General features: G+C 34.0%; 1 protein-coding gene across 3 annotated transcripts in view; it reads right to left on the bottom strand.

Moving 5' to 3' along the window:
- Positions 1-25,359, bottom strand: part of LOC144476553 (G-protein coupled receptor Mth) — a 55,656-nt gene that overhangs the window by 2,800 nt on the left and 27,497 nt on the right. For all 3 annotated transcript variants that reach the window (XM_078193650.1, XM_078193648.1, XM_078193649.1), the window contains exons 5-9: positions 20,839-21,118; positions 17,722-17,929; positions 13,012-13,235; positions 11,791-11,869; positions 5,415-5,593 (exon numbers count right to left, since the gene is read on the bottom strand). In XM_078193650.1, coding sequence (XP_078049776.1) covers positions 5,415-5,593; positions 11,791-11,869; positions 13,012-13,235; positions 17,722-17,929; positions 20,839-21,118 — 970 coding nt within the window. The remainder of the gene's footprint in view (positions 1-5,414; positions 5,594-11,790; positions 11,870-13,011; positions 13,236-17,721; positions 17,930-20,838; positions 21,119-25,359) is intronic.

The following is a 25,359-nucleotide window of genomic DNA, read 5'->3' on the forward strand; positions in this document are numbered from 1 at the left end:
TTTCTCTTTTTCAAAACGTAATTGCACATGGAAAAAATCATCGTTTGGTCATCGCTTTATACATATCTGATAGTATGGTGTATAGACATTGCATTTTGCAATCATTTGCAATGAAATAGCTGGTGTCGGATATCAAAACGAAAGGATAACGCAACACGTTATCCTCATTATCATCGAATATGATGCACGGCAATCGTCAGACAAATCTAATACCCAAGAGGATCGTGCAGCTGGTAATACGTCACTAAAAAATATAAGTGTTATTATAAATATTTATAGTTAGTTCTCTGTCCACTAAAAATGTGTAATATTTCCTTATTTTTACTTATACAAGCCATTTATTCGCATTGATGCTTACTCATGCATACACATACTGACTGCACGTTCGACGGATCAAGAAAGAGTAAAAAAGATTTTAGGCTCGTAGCGTCGATGCACGGGAGCCACTTGAGTTTTCTGATAACTATCATAAACATCGTAAAGATTGCGATTACGGTCCAGAGAAACTATCTCGTGTCGACGGATATCCGAGGGATATCCCGTGTCCCCTTTCTACCTTATCACTCTGACATATACAGATCCTCGGCACGAAACAATATAAGATATAACAAAAAGTTGATCTAATAAACATTTTTTCACTTGTGTTGCATCGAATATGAACCATTTTAACAGTTTATGAAGTTATACTTAAACACAGATCTCTTCTGATGAGTATAATAAGGCTCTCACGGAAGCGCAACGATATATCGTCGTTCGATGCTAAAAGGGTTATTAAAGAAGAGCTGAATTATGTGTCACGGTTCGAAAAATTTGTTTAATAAGCTCTATCGCCCTCGACATAGTTTTAATGCTTTAACGATGTTTTCCTAATTAACTTTGTTAATTCTCCAATTATATTTCCGCGATGTATATGCAGTGCTGCTTTTAATTTGACTCTACTTCTAAATAATTTTTTCAACAAATACACCGACGATGAAATACATTTGGCCATGATATTGGATAGATGAGACAAGTCAAAGTAGATGTTAAAAAACAATTTTTCATTACATCGTTGTCTTTGCGACTGCAAAAGAAAATGGTAACAAAGAATCCTCGACAGAATACCTTCTCCGAAGAGGGAATATAAAGTAACACTTGAGATCCGACCTTGCAGACAATTATAACGAAGTTCTGCTTGCTATTGGATTCAAGGAAAGTCGGAAAAAAAGGAACGAAGCAGCTGCGAGACATTTGGATAATAAAAAACTTAGCCTCCAGTCGTCTTTAACGAGGTGATTCTTAAAACTGGATTTCATGCAGAACCGTCGTCCACCCACACAAACTAATTAGTGTAATTGGTTAAATGGCCGGCACTCCCTTAGTGAAACAGAGGCGAAGCCCTGTGTCATTCGCAAAGCTTACGCTGAATAGTCACGCAGTGGTCGAGATACGTATCTGAATGCGTTTTGTGGATTTGTGTTTGGGAAATACTTCGAGACTGAGTCCAAATGAGGACTTAACCAAATTTGGACATGGCACAGTGTTCCAACTATAGTGAACAATTCAAAGTTACGAAATATGTTTGAGGTTTGATAAGACATAGAGTTAAAAATACATTTACGGTGACGTTAATTTTTATTGCAAGGCGTACGTTCGTTTTTCAAATGAGCAATGACAGTGATTAAAAATTGTTTACGATTATAAAGGCATTTATATTTTATAATTTTCATCCGAATGTAAAGATCGCTAAATTGTTGATATTTGATATATTATAACTTTGTGACAAATAATTATACAACAATCGAGCCAAAGAACACTTGATGTATTAATAGGATTAAGAATGGAAATAATTAGCGTCAATACACGCGAAAACCATAAGTGGATTCTTTTTCGAAAAAAGACAACATAATCTGCAACCTACAAACGAGAATGGGTTACTCTTTGAAACACAACATAGATTATAACAAAATGCAAAGGAACTCAAATTTATTAAGGAAATTGAAATTCTTAGACTGATCTAACGAAAAATGTCTTCGTTACTAATAATCAAGCAGTTGATGCAACATTGAACGTTATATAAAAAATGCACTAAAAAAATTCAGAAGGTACTATTATATTATTTAGAACTGTATTTATTATATAAACTAATATGTGTATAAAATATGGAAACTATTATTACATACAGAAAGTACAGAAAATATAAAAAGTATATATAAAATACGGTAAGTAAGAGTACCAAAATAATTTCAATATTCTGCTACACTATTTGCAACTTATTAAAATTATTAAGACAAAAAATAAATTCCTATGCATTTTTTATTTCATTCAAGCAATGTATAAGACTTTTATTTCTCACAAAAATTCGCAGTCTATTTATAATACTGAAAGCACGAGAAGTCTTCGATGTTAAAAATTGCGTTTCGTTCTAAGAATCGATTTTCTAAAAAAAGAAAACAGCATATTTTAGAATCCGAAGAAATGTGCAAATTTGCATTTATTATAGTCCGCATATACCTATCAGGAATTTTATCTAAACGCTATAAAGACCATGTGTTAAACATCACGTTTTTAATTACCCTATTGAAACTTTGAGAATGACTTATTTTTCGAGAAAGCGGGACCGCGGCGCAGCGAAAAGAAAAATACCGGTGGAAGTTTTTCGTCTGCGAGGGAGGAGAGACGGAAAAACGTAGACTCCGAGTGAAATCTGATCCTATTAGTCGAGAGGGAAATAAGTACCGGCTTCTGGAAGAAGAATTTTTCCATCGAAACGGGTGTCACGAAGCCGCGGCAATCTGTGTTCACGGTACAACGGAATTTCTGCAAACGCTGTAGCGATACGGGAATAGGACGTGAATGAAATCCGGCGAAAGCTGCAACCTTAATTCAATATTTGATCTGGAAAAGCGCGAAACCCGCGGCCGCAATTTAACCTTCCACCGGACGGAAATCCTGGGGGAGCCTCGCTGGTTGTTCTTTTACCAGGGCTCTCGCATTATGTCGCTTTAATTCCAGAAATTTAAAGACACCCGAGAGAGAACGAAAAAGAACGAGAAGCAGAGAATGAATGAGTGAGCGAGAGAGAAACAGAGAATGAAAGAGAAAGAGAGAGAGAGAGAGAGAGACAGAGAGGAAGAGAGAGAGAGAGAGAGAGAGGGAGGGAGAGAGAGGATGGTATTCCGATTCGCCGAGCGAAAATTCGCGGGCTGCACACGTGCAATGATATGAAAGCTTCCTGAAAAAGCTCTGTTTTCAGAACAACGAGAAATGAAAAATACGTATAAAACGGATATGAAAAAAACAGTGCAATCTTGCTGCAGCGAAAGGTATGTATCCTAGACCCCATTGTGAAATAAATCGCGGATAAATGCAACGACATCATACCCAATAAACCAACCGTGCTTTATTTCTATGTACTACATACAGGGGAGCTGCGGAAATTCGATATTAAAATATTGAGAGAGCAATGGAACGTTTATTAGAACGTTCCTCACCGAAATGGATATGTTGGTTAATATCTTAACACTTTACCGATCGATCATTCAACCATAAACGTTTATGTCATTATAGGCAAATTAATTTACTAACATTTGTATACCTTCGTAATATTAGCATTAAGCAACATTTAATTTCGCTAGTTTGTTTACTTTATTCATCGCGAAAGTTATCTAATATATAAGAAATTATGCAAGGTGTTCCAAAAGTTACTCGCAATCGGGAAATGGGGAATTCCTGAGGTGATTTGATGTAACTTTTACCTCAGCGCAAATGCAATCCACGGTTTTGTTCATTAGTTATTAACGAAAGACACTAACCAATGAGAGGCGAACTCGATTAGCGCAAGGTGGCCCAGCCAACGTGCAAAACCCAATTCCTCTCGCCTATTGATCTCGCCTTTAATTGGTTGCTGTCTTTCGTTAATAACTAATGAACAAAAATAACTCAGAAACCTCTCATTTTTCGATAGGGAGCGACTTTTGGGATATTCTGTATAATAAGATGGGAGCATATATTAGTACAGTCTAACATTTTGTTTTTGATAATAGATAACAAACTACTGATTGCAAGTAGTGTTAATTTTCAAAAGAAACAGAATCCGTTTCTTTAAATACTGCTATCTAGTAAAATATTAATTTAACTAGAAATATCTTACTCTATTAAACAGGGCACGATAAAACGTTAAATGAAAAAATTTGTAATTAATAATAAAGATAATTGTAATAATAAAACTAATTACTTACTCTATTAAACAGGGCACGATAAAACGTTAAATGAAAAAATTTGTAATTAATAATAAAGATAATTGTAATAATAAAACTAATCACATACATGTATAAAAAAATATTGATATAAAAGTAAATAGAATTTTTAATAACATATAAAGTGAGAATCATTTGCGTTAATTTAAGGAAGAATTCAATTTTACTGACATTTCTATTGTTTGAATGATTAAATACCATTTTGATACCTCATTCCACTATTTAGAGTTTTCCATAATTTTTCAATGAACGTTACTAATTTGATACACGATGTAAAGTCAAGAACAATTATGGTTTTATTAACGACGACATCAAATATTTGCTGTACCATTTCTTTTTAAAAAGAATTCAGACATTATTAAAGTGTTTCGCACTAGATCAATTGTTAAAAACTATAAGTTTTATGTAAGCAGACATTTTCAATACATCAAATATGAAACAACCGTTCTGAATGTATATACTGTGGTTTAAAGCAAATGCTTTCATTTCAGAGTGAAAATAGCCTCAAGTGCAAAGGGGTAATGTTTTTGTACCATCAGCTTTTCTATCCCATTTACCTAACACATATGCTACCTTTTTGTTTAAAGAAATCTTTCAACAATCGAATTTACAATTCTGTCTATTGAAGTGTAGATTGTTGAAATACTGGTTTCCTCAAAATTTATGCGCACATAAAATTTGAAAATGAATTTTCCTACGTCATTCTGAACTTAGTAAAGTATAAGTTATCTTACTGAAATATTTATTCAGCAAAATGGTTGCATTGGCGCGTTACGTTGATCTCAATGGCGCCTAAGTAATATCTATTCAAATATGACTTAGTTAAAACGTCAAAGAAACATTCCCCTATAATATTTGTGAAAAAATACTACTTCGAAGTGAATTTAATTAAATATAAAAATCTAGTCTGTACCACTTAACTAATCGCAATTAATTGCACTTGAACAAAATGATAAGTGTAAGCGGCAACTAATTTAACATTGAACTGAACAAAGTCTTCTCGTTATTATAAAATTTGATATTTTTCTCTTCGAAAGTGAATATATTCCGTCGCCTTTCAGTTTACTCACATACTAGCAGCTGTGAAAAGACGACGTAAAGAAAAACGAAGGCGACTTTAAAGCCCGATAAATAAATATTCAATTTGACTCAAACCTTCTCGGTTCGTTAACTCACTTGAAAACCAGCATCTCAGCTGCCCAAAGTTCGGTTTGACGTTGTCCGGCAGAAAAGATAGTTTGTCACCCGCAACACAGAATAGCGTGATGAACAATGCAAATCCCCATGCGTATATGGAATACAGTAGGAATCTTTTGCCTTGGGATTGTCCTCCGTTGCAATTCCCGCGCAGCCTCCTGTAAAAAATTGCACTCTCTGTAATTTTACACGCGTTTAGACGTCCAATGCCTGAGTTGCTTTCATAGAACCTACGCGAAAGTTTCTATTCTGAAGTTATTTTCAACTTATAATAGCATCGCAAAACGAAGCAACTCCCTTAATATCTATGAAGTCACTCGAGCTTATAAAAATAAAACTGAACAAAATATTCATTTCTTTGGATCCGTGCGTTGGTAGGTTAATCAGAATGTCTTTTCTGCGATCATTAAAACATTTGTGGTTTTGATATATTTATAAACTAATTTATGAATCACTCTAACAGCTAGAGTAATGATTCTATGATCGTGTGAAGTCTGATTAAATTCCCTCCTTGTCCTCGCGTATCAGAAAGTCACCAGTTCTGTTCCTTCGATCTCTACGATTCGTTGAAACGAACACGTCAAGTTAACTAAAAATACCTTGCATGGATACACGGTATATTTTTCGTTCGAATATTTAGTCTAGATACGGACCCTTTAATTGTTTACCTGGCGCGGCAGACAAAAATTATTCCTGAAAACCAGCGGGCATCCCGATCGCACGAAGGCCTATGATCGATATTCACCAAACACGACGGATGCACTTTCGCATTGACACGCTCCGGATAAGTGGAACACGGCCGTCGAAGATTCGTGTTTCTCGGTCTTCGTGCGATCGAGCAGGTGCACAATGTAATCCGAGGGCGATTATAACCATTCCTCAAAATACAAAATCGAAAGACACGTTGCCCCAAATAAATGCCATTGTTCCCAGAATCACCGGCTGAGCGAAGTCAAAATACATTCGCGAGAAGATAACCATTCGGTGCACGGTATTTGAATTCAACTACAGAGTTCTATAAAAATGGTTTTAACCATCATCCCGTCCACGTGTTAATTTCATACTATTTATGTTCTAGAATGCTTTTCTGCTATTTGGAAAATTTCTTTTCGGACTTTATGACTTATTTTCTTAAATGAAGAACACCGCCGTTCTTAGTTAAAATGTATTATCTATTTTTTAAGATATTTTAAAACATTTCGGATATGGCACTTCTGTTACCTTCCAAGTAAAGCTAGAATACTGTATAGGCATCATAGAGTTTAAAATGTAATTTTGTTTATTTGCTCTCACTTATTTAAAAACGATTTGATTAATTTAAAGCTTTATTAGAATGTTACTTACGACAATTTAACAAAGAAGAGTACGCAGTTAATTGTATATAGAATATTCTATATCGTAACATTTTATTTTATCGAAACAGTTTATTTACACAAAACAAAACAAATATACACACGATTCTAACTACTGCGCTATGAAACTGGTACAGAGAACCGAACTCGCACGGATAGACTGACGGGTCGTCTCGGTCGCGGCGCGGATCAAGGCGTAACACCTATCTACCAAGATACAGACTGAGTTGAGTAAGGTGGGCAGAGAGGTCAACTTTATCCGTATCTACTCTCTACTCCCTGCTAGTCTTCTCAAAGGGTGGGCAGAGAGGTCAGCTTTATCCGCATCTACTCTCTACTCCCTACTAGTCTTTTTCAAAGGTGGCAGAGAGGTCAACTTTATCCGTATCTACTCTCTACTCCCTACTAGTCTTTTCAAAGGGTGGGCAGAGAGGTCAGCTTTATCCGCATCTACTCTCTACTCCATACTAGTCTTTTTCAAAGGTGGCAGAGAGGTCAACTTTATCCGTATCTACTCTCTACACTGCCTTTTTCAAAGATTGTCGCAAGACTGTTTTTTCCTAGCTGAGAGTGCCCTTTTTATACCCATTTTGGGATCCAGCCCTGACCAATGAGGTACCGAGTCTCGTACTTTTATGACTCTCGGTACCTGCTCTGCCGCGCGTACGGCCACCGAGCGTCGCCGGAGTACCGAACTCGTCACGTATCGAATATTTTATGTACAAAAAAATCTTAAAATTAACGTCGCGCTACAATATTCTGTAATATAATTCTGTGTATAATACTCTCTAATGTAATATACTATTATCGATAAAAAGCATAAACGTAAATTATATAACGTAAAACAATGTTATGAGTTGTTAACATTTAAAGTTCGCGAAAATATCAAAATCGAACAGGTAATTTTTACATCTTTCACTAATTATGCGTCGATCGATTTCAATAAAACTTTCAACACGAATACAAGTTACCGAGATCAACAAAATGCATTTTTTAAATTTATACCATAGACTCGAATAAAAAAATATCAAAAAAACATCATTTCATAGTTTCTTTATCATTCGGTTCTCATATTATTCGGCGTAACACTTTCAAAGGATTAAAATCATTTAGACCAATTTTAAAACAGTTATTTCGTTTGAAAAAGGTGTTAATATACAACCGTGAAAGAAACGCGAATGTACATAACGCTCGCTACGATGAGCATAAAAAAGCTGTTTAACCGGCGTCTCATTTTACGTGAAGAATGTAAAAAGAACATCGTGTAAAATATTTCGTAAAAAAGATTGTTTGCCTCTTACAATATTGATTTGCTAGGATAACGTAAATCTGACACGCTGGGGGTCACGTTAAGTTGAAAGAATGAGGACCGGCCGAAGGTTAAGATGCGGCAGCTCTTTAGTCGAACAATCGATAGGTTGTTTCCTCGTCGTTTCCAACCTCTATTCAATTCTTTCGAGTAACTCCTTTGAGAAAAAAGCGACCGCGGTATCGCGTTGAACACTCGACGCGGATTCAGAGGTCGCGGGAAACTAAATTCAGCTCAACAGGAACTACTTTAGCGAGCTTCGCCGTCCACGCGATCTTTCACGCCGATGACACATAAAAAAACGCAACCTGTAAAGTACTTCCCGGATACTTCTTTGAAAAGTTTCTATATAAAGGCCGTGCTTGATACCGTGCTCCATTGAAAGCGTCTTTTTTTACGCTGCCCTTCGCGTAGACGAGTCACGTTATAACTAATTTCTGCTTCATTATGCTCGATTTAAAGTCGACTTTCGCTTCGATTATCTGGTTCGCTTTAAAAATCCCCTGGACTGTTGAAGCACCGAAAGGTTGATCTTCTTATTAGAGTAGCGGAGCCAATTACTGTGAGCGACGAATCTGCTGTGCTTTTGGTTTGTTTTTCGGCATAATTAACATTATATTCGTCGAATGAGACGTATTAATGTGTGTTTTTTTAGAAAACATTTAACGTTCCATCAGCTGTTTGAATATTAACGACGAAAACATTTTTCATTAAATTAGTTTAACAATTTCAATTCCTTAACATGTTTCGCGCCACGTGCACTATTTGTGGCACATATTTAACTTGATCTACAGGCCACGTGTACGATAAATGGTACACGTAGACATATTTATTTAACCCGTTATCGTACTTTCAAGAGTCCGACTAGTGATGAAAATTACTAGTAATAAATTATTAAGTATGGATGTTATTTTGTTCTTCAAAATTGGAGTAAAATTCTAATCCCTTGTCATTAATATTTAAGCATCCCAGTAGTTTATTCAGTTACGGAATAAATATTAATGTTTCTGTCTTTTCTCAGAAATTATACCAATTGAAAAATTCCTAATCGCAGTAACTGTGAAATAAATGGTATGTCAACAGGCTAATGCATTGAAAACATAAGTTTTATGACAAATTTAATTCTGTAAAATATATATTTCAATTAACAAAATGAAGCATTATAAAATAAAGCACATAAATTTGTTTGTTATATACGATAATCATTGATTGCACGTAATGGTTGACTTTATTAAAGCAAGGAATGCATAAACTGTCATTTATAGTCGAACAGATCGCAGCGCCATGTGTACCTTAAAAAGTACATGCGATAACTACTCTAAACAAACTAATTATTTATGTATTGAAGATGTAATGACACACATTGTGTTAAAACAAAAAGAAATGGCGTGGAGATTATGTCGGACAAAAGCGGCTTGGCAGAGAACGTGTTAATAAATTTGAGTATATTTTGTATTTTGTTTTTATCCATGTTGTGTTTCAGAGAACTACCCATTTTGTATTTAATCCGTAATGTGTGTAAATGTGTATTATATTTTGGACATGTTTAAATAAAGTGACTGTTTGATATCGGAGAATTACAGATTTCGCAGGCTACTTTATTAGCAGAAAGGGGTAAATTCCTTCAGTGTGCCCTATTTTGATTCGAAATATCGTAACTTGATCCTTCTTTTGTAGGTTGTATTGTAGATTATGTCGCTTTTTCACGAAAAAGGATTCACAAATGGTTTTTGCGTGTGTTGAAACTAATTGTTTCCACTCTTGATCCATTAATATTTATTATTCAAATATATACAGAATAAGAAAATAAAAAAATTGATAAACCAAAGTCACAGCAGATTAGTCACGTCGTAGCAAGCGCCTTCACTACCCCAATGATTCTGAGAAACTTACTCTTTACGGATGTTCGAAAATAAGTTTTGGAAAAATGATTGCGTGTAAATTATATATATGAAAATAAAAAATCATATATATATACATATATGTTTATATATATAATTTATACGCAATCATTTTTCCCAAACTTATTTTGTATTTATTATTACTATTATTATATTTTATTATTATATTATTATTATTATATTTTATTTCCAAAACTTATATATATATATATATATATATATATATATATATAATAACTAGATAAACGGTATATGTTGGCAATAAGAAACATCTGCTCTCAAAATCTTGCCAGAAGTCGTGGAGTTTATTGTCGTTGCATGAAAGCAAAACGAATGAACGACGAAGCTAACGTATAACTGTACATGCATAGTGCAGTGTAAGTAAATATTAACATTTGAATCGATGAAAATTTTTATTGCGAACTTTAAGTGTGGTCGCGGAATGTCGTTTCATAAAGTGGAATTTGAATACTAATATTGACCCATTGCGAAATTGATTATTGACAACTATTCTGTCGTTGGAAACGTAAAGAAAACTGATTTCTATGTGTAACTTCTACAATTTTTTATATTAATTGTGCACCGTTTGTGAAATGAATTAATTGCGCAGTGTTTACACCTGTAATGGCACAAACTTTCAGCAGTTTTTAACATTTTAAATATTCTTTAAATTGAAATATTCACGGGGGTTGAATTATCTACAATTAACTTTTACTACAATTACTTACTTATCTACAATTATTTAAAATCAACTTTTTATATACAAATAATAATAGCACTTTTTATACTACGTTCTATAAAAAATTATTAGACTTACTAATAATCCCAGATTGCGATTTTTATGCATTTATGAAAAAATTAAGTACATGAAATTTAACATAGTAGGCAGATTAAAAGAATTAAAGAATGTTAATGTATTAAAATCGCTAGAAGGAAAAACAACTTTCCATTTAGTTTCTATTTCTTGCTATTAACACTTTACCGACCGGTCATTCGATCGTAAACATTTCTATTAATGCGGGGTAATTAAATCTACTAACATTTTTATATTTTCACAACATTAGCATTAAAGAACATTTATTCTATGTATTTTAATTATTTCATTTTTATTTTATTTATTTTATGAATCGCGAAAGGTATTCAATATTTAAAAACGTATAGAACAATATTGGAGCTTGCAGTAGTACAATCTAACACATTTATTTGAATAATAGATAACAAATTATTGGTTGCCATGACAATTGATTTACAGGCTATTGACAGAGGGATAAAGCCGATTTATATGCTGCCTGTCGGTAAAATATTAATACAGAAAACTTTCACTTTAAGTTTTAAAAAAGCTGTCGTTCATAGAAACGATACATAGAACGAACATAGATATCGTTCACTCTATGACTGATATTTTTGAAACTACCATATCTATACTAACTATTCCTGTTTAAGTATTTGTCATTGCGATAATTTTGATTTTAGATGATTCACAGTAGTTTCAACAAAGCCGCAATGAAGCTAAACAAACTTCTGTTTATCGCGCCTACAACTAGAATAGGTTCTAATAGTAATAACTCCCACGATTATTAATAAAATATCCTACATTAAATTACGATAATAGTCCAGATACTTGTAAATACCCGTAGAAAATTTCTACCAACTGGATTTGATCGTTTCCTTGAACTTAATACCTAAACATTGCCCCGCAAGCGTGCGTCCGGACTAGACTACCGTTTCAAACAAACTTTCTACGACGATAAGTTTGCGACAGAAGAAAATTTCGATTCTCGGGAATAACTTACCCGAAAGTCCGCCATATATCGAAGCACATGACGTTTAGCCAGCAAAAAGCGGACAGCAGCGAGAACAGCATCCCGTAACCTGAAAGCAGATTCGTCTCCGAGTCATGCGAATACTACATTTCATCGTGCGCTTCTCTCGAGTAAAGTATCGAAACGTTTTAATGAGACGTGTTCAATGTACGGCGCCGATGATGCTTTGAACTCGGCACACGATGTTTGAACGCGCTGCGCAAACCCGAACACGGCGGTTTAACTTTCCACAGGACGACGGAACTCTGAAAATAACTTACGAAGATGATGCGCTAATACGTAATGTATGCAATTGAGAACGAGTTCGCTACGTTCGATGTTTCAGAATTGGAAACCGTAAACTCGAGGCGGAACGCTTTGTTACATCGACCAAAGAAGATTGAAACAAAGAATCCTCAATCTTTATTTATCATTAAAATCGTCGATCGCTTGTTGCGTCTCGTAATAGAGCACGAATTTTTATCTGTCAATACCTTGTAAAGGAATTCTAGCGAAATAGAGATTTACGTTTAATGCAAAAAATAATATTATTCTGTGTTATTTATTTTAAATCTTTCAAATCGAATTGTTTGAAGAATTACTGAAAATTACTGTGCAAATAATAGACAATAATGTGCAAAATAATGATATTTTATTCTAATGTTTATCATTAGACCGTAAATTTAATGAAAATAAAAGTTTATGCAATTATTATAATATTCTCCATTTTGAAATTATCAAATATGGTCAATTTTGGACTGCCTTTCCATAAATCATATTGATTTGTTTTCAAAATCATAACAACTCTTGAAAAAAATAATAAAACCTTTAAAATAAATTAAATTCTTTTATAATCCATTTAATCACTTAAATGAGCGTCCAGATATCTGAAATCGTGTTCAACAAAAAAATTAGCTCAGACTTGCATTTCTTTGTTGGGAGAATATTCTGCGTGGAAATGTCTAGATGTCGAAGTTAAAATAGCCACGAGTGCAAAGAGTTAATTGACAATGAGGTAATTGAGTTGTCGCTTTTAATTAACCCCGATTACAACGTGCTTTCTTTTTCATATGATTACTATATAGCGCATCAAATCGCAGTCTATTTGTTAGTGGCGTCGCGATGGCCGATGTTTCAGAGAAGAGAAATTCTGTGTGCGAGTAACGGGTTTTAATTAGTCGCGAGCTGCGCGGTAATGAAGCAATAACATACCCAGTACGGAACAAAATATGTTTTCGCTATTGTCGGAGGCCTGCGACGGTGGTGTCACCCATGGCATTATGGCAAGACAGAGGTAAGACACTAGAAGGCTCGCAGCATTACACATCAATGTCTTCCCATGTAAATTTTGCAGGGAAGGTAAAAATATATACACAAGCAACGTCAACACTAAGAAGACGCAGCTGATTACTTCGAGGAGACTCGTAATCATATACCTGAAAAACAAGAACAATTATGTGGTTTTTAAATGAATATTTTATGATGGAACTGAGGATTTGATGCATTAACTGAAGAAATGAAGAAATGAATGGGCATCATTCGAAGCAGTAGACAGAATAGGTTTTTAAAAACCTACATTATTATTTCATTTAATTTCAAAAGAGCTTGTTGCATTGCATTAAGTTACAAACTGCAGCTATCGAGTAATTCTGTATCAATGTATTTAAATTGACACTAGAAACAACTGGAATACTAATAACTGGATTACGGATTTTATGCATTTACGACAGAAATGGTTAGAATTAGTTAGAAATGATCTTCCATTATTTTTAATGTATTACAAATATTAAGAAGGAGATGAAAATTCATGAAGATTGTGAGTAATGTGAAAATTAGATATGAAATTATCGCAACGTTTGAACAATTTTAAAAAAAATGTTTTGATCTTGAAAATCGTTGCTCTACAATTTTAAGAGAATTATTAAAAATCTGCCGGTAGATAAAATGTTTAGAATGGCTAAGAAAATATCTAAAAACTATTAGTCTCAGCTTATTAAAACCATTAAGCGAACAATGTAATTTCTGTTCAGTTCCTATTTTTCTCGCAATTGATATAAACAATATTCATTTTGCATAAACATCGACCGTCCATTTATCGTGAATGAAATTTTGATATCCTAAATGTATTGCAACAGTTTCAAAACGCTTTTGAAAAATGTCGAAATGTTACTATCAAGGAAGAAGAATAATAAAATGCATTCAACCGCAGCTGAGAAAGTATTGTTATTCTACTATATATCACTGCATTTTAATGCAGCGAAAATATTTACGATTCGAATAACGCGAGACATGTTTAGTAAACGATGTTTGATTAATAAAACAGGTGTAGATGAATGTTGTATTAATTCTTGTCACTCCAATGATTTTATTATGCCCCCTTCAGCAATGCATGTGCTATGCACATGGTGCAGCGTGTAAATTCGAAAGCATAGGACACTTAGTACAAGGAAAATGGGCACAAAATAGCCTTCGCTTCTCGGAATTACGCGATAATAAAACGAAGTCGTGAATCTTAATGTGAGAGTGACCGACAAACGACTAATGAACTTATACTTGCGCAATAATGATGAAACATGCGTCAACTAGGGTATCTAGATGGCTGATCCCATGCATTCATTATAATTTAAACATTCGAGGTGATAACAAAGTGATTGTCGTTTCATTACAATTTCCATGGGTTTGTTTATTTTGGCGCAATCAGAGTTCGGCAAATTTTAATTTAAACAATAAATAACAAATTACAAATAAAATTAACATTTCATTGAATTATTTTCATACCACATATAATTTATTTCTTATCTCTTATATGCAAATAAAATGTTATCTTTTATTTGGATTTTAGGGAACGACAAGTATTGAACCACTTTTTCCTTCTTTTTCGCCTGTGATATATATTGTGCATTTGTTATTAATGCATAAAAAGGTATTCATTAGCAATGGATATTTTTTGCATTAGTTTCGCAAATGAAATGTTATTTCTTATTCGAATTTGGATATAAAAAGAAAACAGCAAGTAATTTTATCTTTTTTCATTCATTGTGTAATAAATGTTAATTGACATTTATTATTACTGAGAACTTATATCGTTTTGTTGCTCAATAAACAACCAGCAATTAAGTTTTGATTAATAAGTAACAATTGAATTTGTATTTATAAATAAGAAATAGATTCCATTACTTTGAATAATTCATTTAGATCTATAAAAACAATAAGTAATTATATCTGTCCTTTAGTTAAACTTCCAAGTAACGAATAATGTCGTGTTTAAATAATCATTTAAACGAACGTTTATTTAAATGATGACCAGCTCTGAGTACAGTCTGACTTATAATTGGAAGTATAGGTGCGCATAATGGCTGGCAATCGGGAAGTTGTAACGAATCAGTGGAAAGAGCGTATGATGCAGCGAATGAATGCATAGTCGACTGCAGCATTTCGTTGTTTCTTGTGCACTCATCAGACAAATGGGCTTCCACCATTGTTATTTATCCCTCTGCTCGAAGGTACACGAACGTGCACAATATCTACGTCGACGCTAAACGGTTTGGCTACCTGGCATCGATACAAGTACAATATTCATCATCGCGAGAACTGCTCGGTTCTCAGCACTTTCCTAATATTTTGTGTTCCCTACGAACATCTCGTTGGGAACAATAGTTTGCAGAAATTCTCAATCTTCTAGGACACAGTCAGAATACGAATATCTATAATTTTCTGAGAAACTCGGTGTTCTCGTTTCTTTTTATTGTAAAAGCGAGCTGCTTCCGATTATATATTACGATTGGAAATGAAAATAGCTCGAACAATTTAAATAAGAAATTAACAACGCGAGTGGAGAACAAGGAGAAATTAGTACAACTCTCTTTAACGGAATATTTTACCCCTCGAAGGAGTCGTTTAAACAAAAATTTACTTTAAAGATGAAAGATAAAAAAAAATCTCAGCCTTTGAAATAGCTTTCAAACAGATTTTAACAAAGTTATGGCCGATTATTTATGGAAGATTATTTAAATAATCGTAAATTTCATTTTCGTCTGACATACGAAAAATATTCGTGCAATGGAATACATAGAATCGTCTAAAAATACGTTCGTACGCTTGAAATCAAAGCAAACGCTTCTGAACAATTATCGTTTAAAAATATGTACCTTCGCTTAAAATGTAAGCGAACATTTCGACAGTCATAATTCATTATTATAACATGAAAAAGGTAGATATTCATTTAATTGATTTCTTAATCATTGTCAGCTGATGTTTACCTTTTTTAGAATTTAGATTTTTCATAAAAAAACCGACAAAATACTCGATATTGTTTAAACTGTTATTGTATTTCAAATTTGATATTCGATACTGAAAAAAGCACGAAATCTTTCAAAATATTTATGTTTCTCTAAAATGGCATTCATTAATCCCATTCGTCGAGTAGATTTCGTTAAGATCAGAACATCGTAGAGATTGATATAAAATCAATTTCTTCTCGAATTCATGGTAAACATGATGAATCGAAAAACAAGAAAATCGGTGGATCGTTCGGCGAAATAACTCAGACACGAACGCGGTCGCCCACAAACTGTAAAACAGAGACGAAAAGCGAGTGCTTCGGTTGGTATTTCCATCGGATCTCTCCAGTCCCGACTGGCTGTACTTGTTTAAACTTTACGTAGTCAAACAAACCGTTCGACATTCATCGGCTTAAAAGTTTCAGACTCGCGGATTAATGCGCGCCGAACGATAAGGCGACTGTCTCCGAATTATGGTTTCCTCTATGTACCGTCGTTCCTACCGTTGCGATAAAGGCCCTGTTTTCCTTTCAACGAAATTCGAAGATATTTCCAATGCCGTCCTAAAATACCTCGAAAAACTTTTCCACCGGCAACACGGGATACTAATGACGATTATTCATTTCTCGTGTAACGAATGTACCGAGTTTTTTTTTCGACGCCGGTAAAGAGCCAGTGGAACGCGAAACGCTTACGTAGCATGCGAAAACATACAAATATGAAGATATTTATAGTTGGACGCGTACATTCTGCGATTCTGTGGGAACAATACGATTAAATTTCAGTTTTTAGCATCAGGAGAAACACAGTTTGAGGGAAGAACTGTTGAAAAATCCTTCGCGTAAGCAGCTTGTAATTAAAGTCGTTTCGGATGTGTAGAATAAGGATGATACGTGATAATGAACGTTTGCATGAGTTCAATCCTGGTTGTGATAATTTATTACTGATTTCGGCTGATTCGTGAACAGCCAAAAGGTGCAAATAATTAGATGAAGATGATAGGCGTTTAATTAGATGATGACCAGTTCGTGCATAGATTTTATGTGCGAAAGATGAAGTTGAAATTAGTTGCAAAACTGAGGCTGCTGTTGCACACGAAATGGCGCTTGTTCACGATTCAGACTTTAAGTGTTTTTATAGTTTGGTGTCTTCGCTTCAGACGGCGTTCTATACGCATAATTTAAAAAATATGCGTCCAATACATTTTGCATATATTTAGAAATATCGTACAACACGTGTAATGGAAAATCGTTTTTATTGAAAGGAAAAGAAATTCGTGTAATTTTCGTTATCGATGTGTAAGCTAAGCACAATTGATCTTGATTTCTTATTTAATACTTCTATGTCAGTAATAATGGAGTAAACGTCAACGGCCTGTAAGATAATAATGGTTACGTTAAGGATTAATGACTTTATTTATTCAAAAATACATTATACTCTAATATCAAGATGCGAAATTGACGCCGCATCTTGATATTAGATCTTGATATTGTATGTCGACATTGAAGGAGACTATTTCGATTAAAGAAACATTTACCAAGTTCGTTAAACAGAAGTTTCACTGAAAAATTCGCCACTTCGCTTACAACAATCCAGCACTTTTATTAAATTCAGTGACCGGTGTCAAAAAATTGCCTCTTACTTGATAATAGGTGGTTCCGGTTCCAGTTCTGGGAAACATATCAGTGAATGCACCGATCCATCCTCAAATATATCCAGGCAGTAAGAATCGAGCTCATTTAACACGCGTGGGACCTGCCGGAGATATCCCTCCTTTGTCAAATTCAATATTTCTGTTGAATCTATGTGATACACTTCATGGCACTTGCGACCAACCAGCAGACCGACTCCTAAAGAATAATACAAGAACATTTTAAACGAAAGTCGAAGAGCATTTCATACAAGAAATGGGACAATTTACTCGAACGAGTCGCGTTAACTATAAGATGTACGAAATTAAAGTTGGATTAAATCTGTGACATTTTCGTGGAAATATTATCGCGGCGGCTTCGATCGTCGAAATAGTTGCCGTCATTATTTTAGAATCTACTGTCGTATATCGTATAGCTTGTGATTCCAAGTTTCATACTCAAACTGTACGTTATATCAATAATACCGAAGCGATATTCGTCTTAATATTAGTTTTAATGTTTGCGATTTGAATCAGATTTTATCGAATATCTCGTTAACTACGAGCATTAAAGTTAGAGGAATGACTTAGTAGCGTAACCAGATTTTAGGTATTTGATTTCTGTTTAAAGTAGCAATAAAATATAACATATTTCTATTTATTTTTCTGTTCAAACATTATTCTATACTCCTGAATATAACGTCAAAAAGGCACACGAAATAATTTTTTTATATTGTAGATCCAATGTAATTCTATAATACTTTAATGTAATCTCGATACAATATGTATTGTTCATATATGTATTGCTGATGATCCTGTATAAAATTCACAGTATAAAAAAATACACACGAAAGTAACGGCTGCACGTACGATTTTACAAATAATCGTTTTTGCGCAAATTTTTCGAGAACGACAAATTACAGTTGTTAAAACCAAGAACAAAATTGATGAAAACGCAATAAAAGGATTCATTTTAAGTAGTAAAATCGTATTGATTGTCTGATTCACGGTTGGGGAAATGTATTGAATGACTAATATTTTTATCTTCGTACGAGATTATCTTAGATTAGAAATTATCTCTATAATACATCGCGATTAAAATAAAATCATTTTTATTCGCAGCTGGTGTATTTATGGGTCACTGATTAAACAGTATTTTCGTAGTTAAACAGTATTTATTAAAACAGAATAACGGTTATTATTGTCAAGATTTATTTTTGCATTTGGAAGATCGAATAAACTGCAGCACCACAAACACAACGCTTGTTGAGATACATTTGTGCAAACTTTGAGTTGAACAATTAAAATCTTCATTTCACGCGGTAAAAAGAAAATTAAACTTAAATAAAGGATCATCCAAATGTCAGCACCGTATAATGTGCACATTGGTGTACATGATATCAACGTGTTTGCATTATTCAAACTCACTGCTGCATGTCGTACAACCCGAGAAAATATTCAGTTTTATCGATCGAAATGCCGTCAACGTATTCACGAAATACAGATATCAGACGACTTCCAAAATTATTCGATTTAAGGAAACAATATCTTTTTTCGTGATGCTTTTTGAAAATTCGAGTCTGCGTTAATGTAGTTAATCGTTACCAGTGTTTGTTATCAGTTATCGTGAATATTTCTGAAATCAGAAAAGTCCGTTCTTTTTGTTCTTGATTTCCTGTCTATGTTTATACTCATTTAATTAGATTAAATATTATTTATAAAACTCTGCATTGATTCCAAATACCGTACTAACCAGGAACATATCGAAAACTTATTGAAAATATCGATACATATTTGGTGCTTGCAGATACAGAGACAACCGTGGTGAATGTTAAATATTCTGTTCTGTGTATATTTAGAACGGATGATACTTCCAAGAAAAAGAGCAGCTTGAAAAATTTACATATTCTATGTGTTGTACGAAAAAAGAAATGAAGACAGGTTTTTTACCTGACCCGGAATATTTAAGCGACTTTCTTTTAGTGTTTTATTTGGCAATTTAAAGGGAAAAATCCTTTGTTGCATAAGACAAAGAAGTGAAGCTCTTAAAGTATCAGCAAACTTTGAATAGGAGCCAAACACTAGAACTAAAGCAGTAAAAGAGCCGAGATAAGTCATGGAGCTGCGGCGATAGTGAAGGTACTAAATTACGTGAAATATTCATTATAGAAATTGAATGAAGAATTCGCGACGAAAGACACAGATAGATACAAATACTGGTGGAGAAATTACGTCAAAATTTTAATAATGGTATAATATTTTTAAAACTCGAGAATGAATGACTTGAACGTTTCTGCAAATGTTAGAGAAACAATGACTGAAATTTAAAAAATTGTACTACTAATTGGAATAAAAAAAAATGGTAAATGAACTGTTGCTTTTCACTTTTTTATCTGAACCTATAATGAAAATTTAAAAAATGCATACGATACTTTTTGGTACTGCATGCTGAAAATTTCATCGAAATCGGTTGACATGTACAGAAACAATTAAAGAGCGCAAAAATCAGTTTTTCACAAATTTTAACCAGAAACAAGTTATTGTTACATGTTACAGTGGTTGTAGCTTGACTATGTGTCAACCGATTTCAATACAATTTTCAACATTCATGTAAGTTACCGAAAAGTACCAAATCTTTTTTAAATGTTCATTATATAAACTCAGATAAAAAGAGAAAAAAACGACAGTTGTTTTACATTTTTTAATGTTAAGTAATAGTTAAATTTGACAAAAGTATTTCAATCATTGTACAGTGAATTAGTCCCTGTAATATTTACAGAAGAACTCAAGTAATTTAGACTAGTTTTAAAAAGGTTATACAATTTGAAAAATGTTGATTCAATTCTGCTCTCCATTGTATATCTTATCGGTCAGTAGTCGCTTAACCGTGAACACGAGGACCACCGGGAGAACTTCTAATTAAAATTTTCAATTTGACTATCACGTAAATGATACTGAATGGGTACCCGCGCCGATAATAATGATTAAAGTCAAAGTAATCGGTTTGATCCGTAACAGATGTGCCCTAGCGAAACGTAAAATAATGGAGTAGTGGGCGCAATCAATTCTCGACAACGGACTGTTGAATATCTGAAAAAGTTGATTAAATTTTTTCTCGCGAAGCCAGACCTGTGCTGTTCCAGGCCACCTCCGTGAGATTCGAGATCGCGCCGTAAAAACGGCGCTGAGCCAAGGACGCGTCCACATTAGTGCAATTGAAAGTACTCAAAAGAACGTGGCCCTCTCGACAACACTTCCTCACGCAGCTGTGTTTCTGACAGAACTCCGAGTTTCTGCAAACCCGAAAAACTAGTCGCCGGCTCGTCCTCGAATTCGGAGTCAGTTCTAGGCAGCTGTTGTCGATGGATGCTGCCATCTTCTCGCGAGATCCGTTCTCCGATAACGTCACCTGCAAACAAATTTTCTTCGGTTTAGAGAAACCGTTCAGAATTTTACGCATTCGTTGCATTTCTGATTCTCCCTGACAGCCGCTGTCTTCTTTCGAACGGTGAGCCTCGAGTAAACCGTTAAAACAGAGACGATTTTCCATCATTTTTGTATAACGTAAAACATCGATGAAACTTTTCGTAATTTTTAATTTATATTCTTTTACATTTCAAAATATATCAATTTCTATCATTTATATTTTATCGACGTAAACTAAAATAACAAATCAGATTCCCATGATCCTCGTTGATGTTGATCGGCGTACATTTTTTTCTATTTTATTTTTCGAAAAAATAAGACAGAGTTTTTTCATAGTAAAACTACATGTCGTATGAACCTAAATCCTTTGTAAAAGAAGGCAAAAAGAAAGAAAAAATACTCCTTTGTTTTCAGTGTTTCATCATTCTTTTTGCGTTTATTCAAACACGATTTAGGCTCGCACGACGTATAACTCAGTTATAAACAAAAATTTGTCTTAATTTTTGTTCCAGATTGAAGTAAAAAAATGCTAGACTGCACACTGATGTAGATCGTCGATGTTTATGGGATCAAGATTTATTATTTAAATAAATGTTCGTAAACTGTAACGAAAAGGAGATCGGTGCGCTTTAAAATGACAAAGATTTCAATTGCAAAATGACGAAAGGTTTCATCAATGTTTTACGTTATAAAAGTTAGCCGAAAATCATCCTCGTTTTAACGATTTACTTAAGGCTCCCCCCTCTAATCGCCGGATTTTCAGCTTAACCAGTGACTAATTGGCGCAGCGATAAACGATCGATACGATGGAAAGGTAAACATTATGTTCAGAATTGTGCGAGAACTCGACAATTCCGGGATCCTCAATCATTTCAAGATTTCCGAGAATATTCGGGATTCTCGACAATGTTGTCTCTCAAAAGCATCAGGGGAATCTCGAGAGTCGCGGATTTCTTAAGCACTTCGATAATTAAAGCAAATTAATACTTTAGAATAATTATTTTTTTATAGTAACTATTCATAGAAACAGTGGCTCACGAAAGTATAGGAACAATTTTGAAAACGGAACGACATTTTTTCCAATTTTGCAAAATTACTTGAGTTATTACAAAGTGTTAGAGAAATTACTTTACTGAGTGATATTTAACAAATTTTTATCGTAAATTATAATTTGATCAAACAATTCTGCGATACAATTGTGTCTGACGTGTTAACGTATTTGCATTCACCGCGATGCTTGGTAACAGTCTACTGTTTTTAATATCTTAATATTAATATTGATATTAATTATTTTTATCATCAGATATATACAACACCACACGGTATGCATCGCAATAATGACATTAATGATTGGTTAATAAACCCTATGTAGACAGTAAGGGAAAAATTTTCTGTTTCTGTAATGATCAAAATTATTGAAAAAATATCAAAGTAATGTGAAAAATAAAAATGTAAAAAATGGATCAGGTACTGATAATGACTTTCCGAAGGAGGATCGTATTTACGACCATCTCCCCTTCGAAAAGGGACGTAAGGTAATAACACGATATAAAGACCAGTTAATCAGTGACCGTTGACCAATACGCACCAAATATCGCTACGCAGTAAAGTGATTTGAAAAGTCGCATTTATATGTGTACTCCGGTATATTTACTTCTACTACGCACACGTAACATACGAAGTAGACAGCAACTGATCAGTGAGTAAAAAGTACGTAATATTAACCACAGTTAGTTCTAATATTGTTGTTTGAAGTTGCAACGTAGCTTGAAATTTTTCAGAGAAGAAATAATCCTCTATCTGTCTCCGTAAATTTGAACTTTTGAATTATCGTGAAAAGAATTCCAATACCCATAAATGTATTCTCTAAAAGACTTACTTATAACGCCTCGCAATCAGGAATACAATGACTGAAACTATTATTTACATATTTCTGTTTAGTCTGTCTTTGCAAATTACGCGCAGAGAATTTGGCTTTGCTTAAAGGTCCTCAACAGGGAATTAATTTAATATCATTTATTAAAATTCAAAATAGATTTTCATCATACTAAAAAATCATAAAGAACAAAGAGCATTACCATCTCGTAAATATTTACCAAAATTACCTAAATTTTCTGCCGAAACGCCATTCCCTCTCAAAAATGATTTGGCAACCGGAAATAGTTTCGAGCATATTCCAACCATCGCATAGCCATCTCCAAAAATAGAAGTTCACGCGAAGATCGACTCATCGGTTAAAATATGTACTTTTCACCTATGGATCCACGAAACGAGAAAGAATAGCGTCGCTTCTTCTCTTGCCGATCCCTAAGGATGGTGCACAACGGTACCCAGCCTGAAAAGACATCCGAACGACCATGAATTCCTCTGTTTTTTTTTGTCGCTTTTAGAAAGGGAAGAGTGGCCGCAGACTATTACAAGATTGTCCCGTCGTTTCGACACGCGGTTCGTTTCCGCGTCATTATTTCGTAAGCGCGGCAGGTGAACGATCGAGAAACGGAATCGACGAAGGAAGTCGTCCGTTGGAACCGGTGATAACGAGCCGCGAAAATAAGGCTTGTCCGCTGACGGCGGAGAACGCCTGACGCGGTACGGATGTCAGGATTATCAGATTTGTCAAACACCCCAGGTAACGGTGTCGCAAATCGCGGACACAGATCCTTATCTTGTCTCCCGACTATCTAGCTGGGTTTACGAATTGCGACATTCACCTTTTCTTCTAATGGAACATCCGTTATCGGCAGACTCGCTTTTTCAGACGGTTCTCTCTGCGATGTGTACCAGAACTATCTGTTTTCATGTACTTTCATGGAAAGAGTCATTTCATACTTTCTTTGATCGTTTAGCAGAGGTAGACAAATTTAAAATGCTGTTTGATAGTAAATTTAGGGAGATGGAAGCTGGAATTGATACGAGAAGATGTGCAACTCGGAAATAGAGAAAGATATAAAACTCTCCATGCGTTATGGGATTTTTCATTACACAAAGGGAAATTTTTTAAGAGCTGCAGATCAGAGTAATGGATTTCAGTTTAGAATAGATTAGTTTACTACATCTGAGAAAAGAAAAAGAAGAGAAATGTTATTTTAAATGTTATCTATTGAATAGAAAAAGATTATTATATTAATTACTACATTACTATCATATCGTTGGTATTATGTTATAATTAGTATTATTCGTGAATTATACAAGGTATTTTGAACCGCTTGATGAATTCAGGCAATAAAAAAGAATTGTATGCATCTCTGACGGAAATGATTAGGTCAAAAATAAAACCATAAGGAAATTAGAAGAATTTGAGAGAATTTTGATACCATGCAACTTATTCAAATTATTCATGGAGAAAAGACATCGTCATCTGACTTGCATTTCCTACAATTAATTCAGACAATTGTCATTTTATAATCTAATTCCGACATTCACGGAACTTCATAATTTTCTTCATTTACGGATTGGAATTTTTTCTGTTGGTTTAAAAACATTCAATAGGGATTAGAATGTTCAGTTTAGAACATATTTCACCCCTTTTACTATGACCTCTTTTACAGCTATGTTGATTAGCAATGCTTCATTCTTAATAATTTCCCTAAAAGAGCGATACAATTTTTGTTTTTTATATGTCTACATTTATTCATGGATATTAATAACAAAAGAATCAAATTTTTTCAAATTCAGGAGAAATATATAAAATTCATATTCAATAGGTTATGTATGAAATATTTTCCACGAGTCTGGCATGTCGTTATAGCGCAAGGGTGCTATAAACTATTAGGTAGAGTAAACGGCAATTGAGAAACCATTATTGGAAACTTTTTTGTACCTTTTCTGGATCATCTTCACAATATGTAATATTTAAAGCTAAATGCTGTCCAATCATCTAAGAATCATCTTAACTGACTATAATCAAATACTAACTAGATCAAATACTAATAAGAAAGTACTACAATTAAGTATTTTAATATTCTCCCACACCTTTCGCAATCGTTATTCAAACAATACTTGCTATAAATTTCCATTTTTTGCACTATTATTGAAAGAATCATGTAAAAGCTCTTCCATTGTCTAACAAAAGTTAGGATCACTCCACAAAGAATTTAGTATGAAATATAAAAAGGTTAAGGGTTCAGTGGAGAAGCAAAATAGTTAAAAGGATGGTAGAAAAGGGTGATTAATGCTGAGAAAAAGGATTTATATGGAATTTCAACGGTCAGGTGTACTCCGATG

This window comes from Augochlora pura, chromosome 10 (genome assembly GCF_028453695.1).
Source record: "Augochlora pura isolate Apur16 chromosome 10, APUR_v2.2.1, whole genome shotgun sequence".
Taxonomy (NCBI): domain Eukaryota; kingdom Metazoa; phylum Arthropoda; class Insecta; order Hymenoptera; family Halictidae; genus Augochlora; species Augochlora pura.